General features: G+C 30.7%; 1 protein-coding gene across 1 annotated transcript; it reads right to left on the bottom strand.

Annotated features, from left to right (window-relative positions):
- Window positions 1-253: 253 nt before the first annotated feature.
- On the bottom strand, window positions 254-961 carry LOC137835207 (defensin-like protein). The gene is made up of 2 exons (XM_068643592.2): window positions 840-961; window positions 254-611 (listed from the first exon to the last, which is right to left on the bottom strand). Exons 1-2 carry the CDS (start codon window positions 895-897, stop codon window positions 442-444), a joined length of 228 nt encoding a protein of 75 aa, XP_068499693.1. The 5' UTR covers window positions 898-961; the 3' UTR covers window positions 254-441.
- Between the last annotated feature and the right edge of the window lie 2,515 nt (window positions 962-3,476).

Genomic DNA, 3,476 nt, shown 5'->3' with positions numbered 1-3,476 from the left:
ACACCTTATTTATAATATTTCTTTTATAAAAGTATTATATATTATTATTATTTTTATCAGTCACCAAAAGAGACTCACGGTATTTATGAAGTTTGAAAGTTTTGAACATATAAAAAGATTAATTGTTTTTGTAAAAACAAAGTACTAAATCAATTAATTAATTCCTTTTAATAAATACATCAGGTTCCTTTGAGTATGACTAAAACAGAAAATATCTGAAGAGAAGACAAGAATATTAATTAAAAGGATCATGTTTTGCGACAGAAGAACTTTATTCATAACATAAGTGCATAACTCAGTTGTTATGCACAGCCACACAGAGACTAAACATATAGTTTTCACATGAAAGTAATACTATAATACATAGTTTATGGATCCAGTGCAAGTCTTATTCCATATATAATAGTTGCTGCTTTATTTTATATCAGGTCCTGGATTTACTTAACAGTTTCTTGTGCACCAACAGCGGAAATCATCCCTGCATCTGCCACGCAGCAAGTGTTCTTTGTTCTTGCAGTGATCATCGCAGTTGCCAGTGGCGAAGCATGGACCCCTGAATGTATCAGCCAGGTTCTCGCAAGTCTTTGCCTCAGTCTGCAACACACATTCTTCTGCATGTTCAAATAAATTCATCAACATATATCAGAGATATTGAATTATAAAGTATTCAGCAGTAACAATGATTGAGAAGAGCAACTAAAGAGACTATATAAACAGTACTTTAATCTTGTAGAAAACTAAAAGTTACACTGAGTATGTAAATACACAGTTATAGGATGGAAGGAGAATGATTAAAGTTATAGACATGCAGAAAAATAAACATAATTGTAGTGACTCACGAGCAACAAAGAGAACAAGGAAGAGGAAGCATAATCCAGCAAATGATTTCTTCTCCATGGCTTATAGTTAGTGAATATTCACTTGTATATGTGTGTGATGAGTGGTTTGTGTTTATTAAACACACATATATATAGCTGTGAGGAGTTGAAAAGTAAACAACAACGAAGTTGTCGCTGATGAGAAATGTATGTAGAAACTACAAGAAACTAATGAATCGAATCTGTAAGAAGTTTGGTGGATTTGTATTTTGATGGTGTAAAAAGTCAACATTGTACCAAGATATATAGGAAAGGAACTTATCATGATATTAAATGTTAGGCTTCTATCTAGAATATGTTGACACAATAAATATACTTTAACATTATTCTAAAAAATATTTCATATAGATCATTATCCTTTTTTTTCATTCATTTTTCTGTTATTTACAATAATGAACTTTCATAGAAGATTTTAAAATATAAATAAAACAAAATGATTTCTTTTATAAATTAGGACTAGCATTAATTTATTTACGAATTAATTTATAAAATTTATTTAAATACTATTTTTAAAATTTTAGTTTCTATAATCTCATTTTAATTTATAAAATCTTTATAGTTTTATTTAAAGATGTTCGAAATATTTCTTTACTTATCTTTTTTGGAAGTTGGATAAGTTAAAAACAGGTTTTTCTCTATTACTTAGGAAAAGGAAGTATATAATCAAAGTTAAAATAAAATAATAATAACCTTTAAATGTTAACAGTGAATGGCGGCTTGACATTCATATATATATATATTTTGTGAACGGGTGAGATGAACTCAAAAATATATTTAATTATTATAATACAAGTTCTTTACATTATAAGTTTGGAATTTTTTAAAATATTTTTAATACATGATTAAGACTTATAAAAATATAAATATATTTACAAATTCATAGTTCAAAATAATCTAAAACCTTTCATACTCTCTTGCACCTGTATGATCATCTGTTTTTGTACATAGTACAATCATAGTACACTAGTGCAAAATGTATAAACAGGTGTGGTTTATTTAGTGCGGCTTTGCGCTCAACCACTCCGTTAAAAACGCGGTGACATTTTTGTAATTAAGTTCATTTACAAGTGCGGTTATTAGTAAAGCCTTGTAAATCAAGCGTTTGGATTTACAAGGGGCGGCTATTTGTACAGCCGCCCTTATTTACGAGGGCGGCTATTTGTATAGCCGTCCTTGTAAATCAAAACGCTTGATTTACAAGGGCGACTATTTGTATAGCCGCCCTTGTAAATAAAAACTTTTGATTTACGAATGCGGCTTTATAAATAGCCGCCTTCTTAAAACCTTTTTAACCTAATTCAAAACGCACCACTTACGTTTTGATACTCTTCTTACCCTCGCGTTTCGTTTCTCTTATGTGCTTCCTCCATTCTTTTCTTCCTCTCTTCTTTGCATTGTTTTCGTGCTATCGGTAAGCATTGTCTTCCTCTCTTCTTCTTCACCATTGATTTTTATATGTTTTGCGTTTCTCTTATGTTTTCTTATGCCATTGTTAAGGTCATGCTTGGGAATGTTTTTGTTTGCTTTTTGCTGTGCCTTCCTCGTCGTTGTTACCGCCTTGCTCCATCATATATTTATGTTTCATTGGAGAATTTTTATTTTTGTTTTTTGGACTTCCATTGGGATGAAATACAAAGAGATATAATATAAATGCACCAAGAGATTGAAAGAAATGCTAAAAATAATGACAATGTTCTTCGGAAAAGAACTTTGATTAGAAACCCAATCAATAACGACGAGGAAAGAAACCTTAAACGCTTCTCGTAAATGCGATTTATAAATACGGCTATGTAAATAGCCACATTTATAAATCGAATTTTCGAATGTGGCTATATAGCCGTCTTCTTATCTCTTTGATTTACAAATGCGTGCTCATCAAATGTGGTTATATAGCCGCCCTTATAAATGTAAAATAGTCGCACTCGTTTTGCTTTTCTGCAGCAGTGGTAGTTCATACACAAACAACACATGTAAGGGTAAGCTATCAAAATAATATTTTTACACGCAAAAATATAAGCAAAATAACTAATTTGATTAGTAATTCATAATTAATTTTGTTCCCTTTTTCTTGAAACACAGTCATACAAAATCCAAATATCAATCACAATAATTCGATTTTATTTCAATCCACTGTAGTTTGATTTCATTTCAATCGTACTGACCTGACATATATTCATTTGCCTCATAATACCTTGATTTCCTTTCAACCCTAAGTACCCTTTATTTCGGGTCAATCATAATGATTGCATATGAATCTTTCGTCTTCCAAAAGACTCATTAATCAAATTTGGGCCACATAAATCCATTTGTTTCACGATACCTTAATTTCCTTTTAGTTTCCAATACCCTTTTGACTTCTTTTCAATTAGTGATAACATATGTATTTATTCTCTTTCGGAAGACTCATTAAGTGATATGAGTTTATTTTAGATGTTTTCATTTATGGTGACACTTTTACTTAAGGTTGGGATTTTAACAATTAATGGTGAGGACCTAAGGAAGATTGCCACTAGACACAAACTTAATCAAGTGGTTAAGTAAGTGTGAAGGTTCACTTCACAGGGAAAAAGATGAAAAACAAGATATGGTGAGGATGAG

Source organism: Phaseolus vulgaris, chromosome 5 (assembly GCF_051622355.1).
Source record: "Phaseolus vulgaris cultivar YP4 chromosome 5, ASM5162235v1, whole genome shotgun sequence".
Lineage (NCBI taxonomy): Eukaryota > Viridiplantae > Streptophyta > Magnoliopsida > Fabales > Fabaceae > Phaseolus > Phaseolus vulgaris.
Note: the sequence above shows the minus strand (reverse complement) of the source record. Positions and strands in the feature narration are given on the sequence as shown.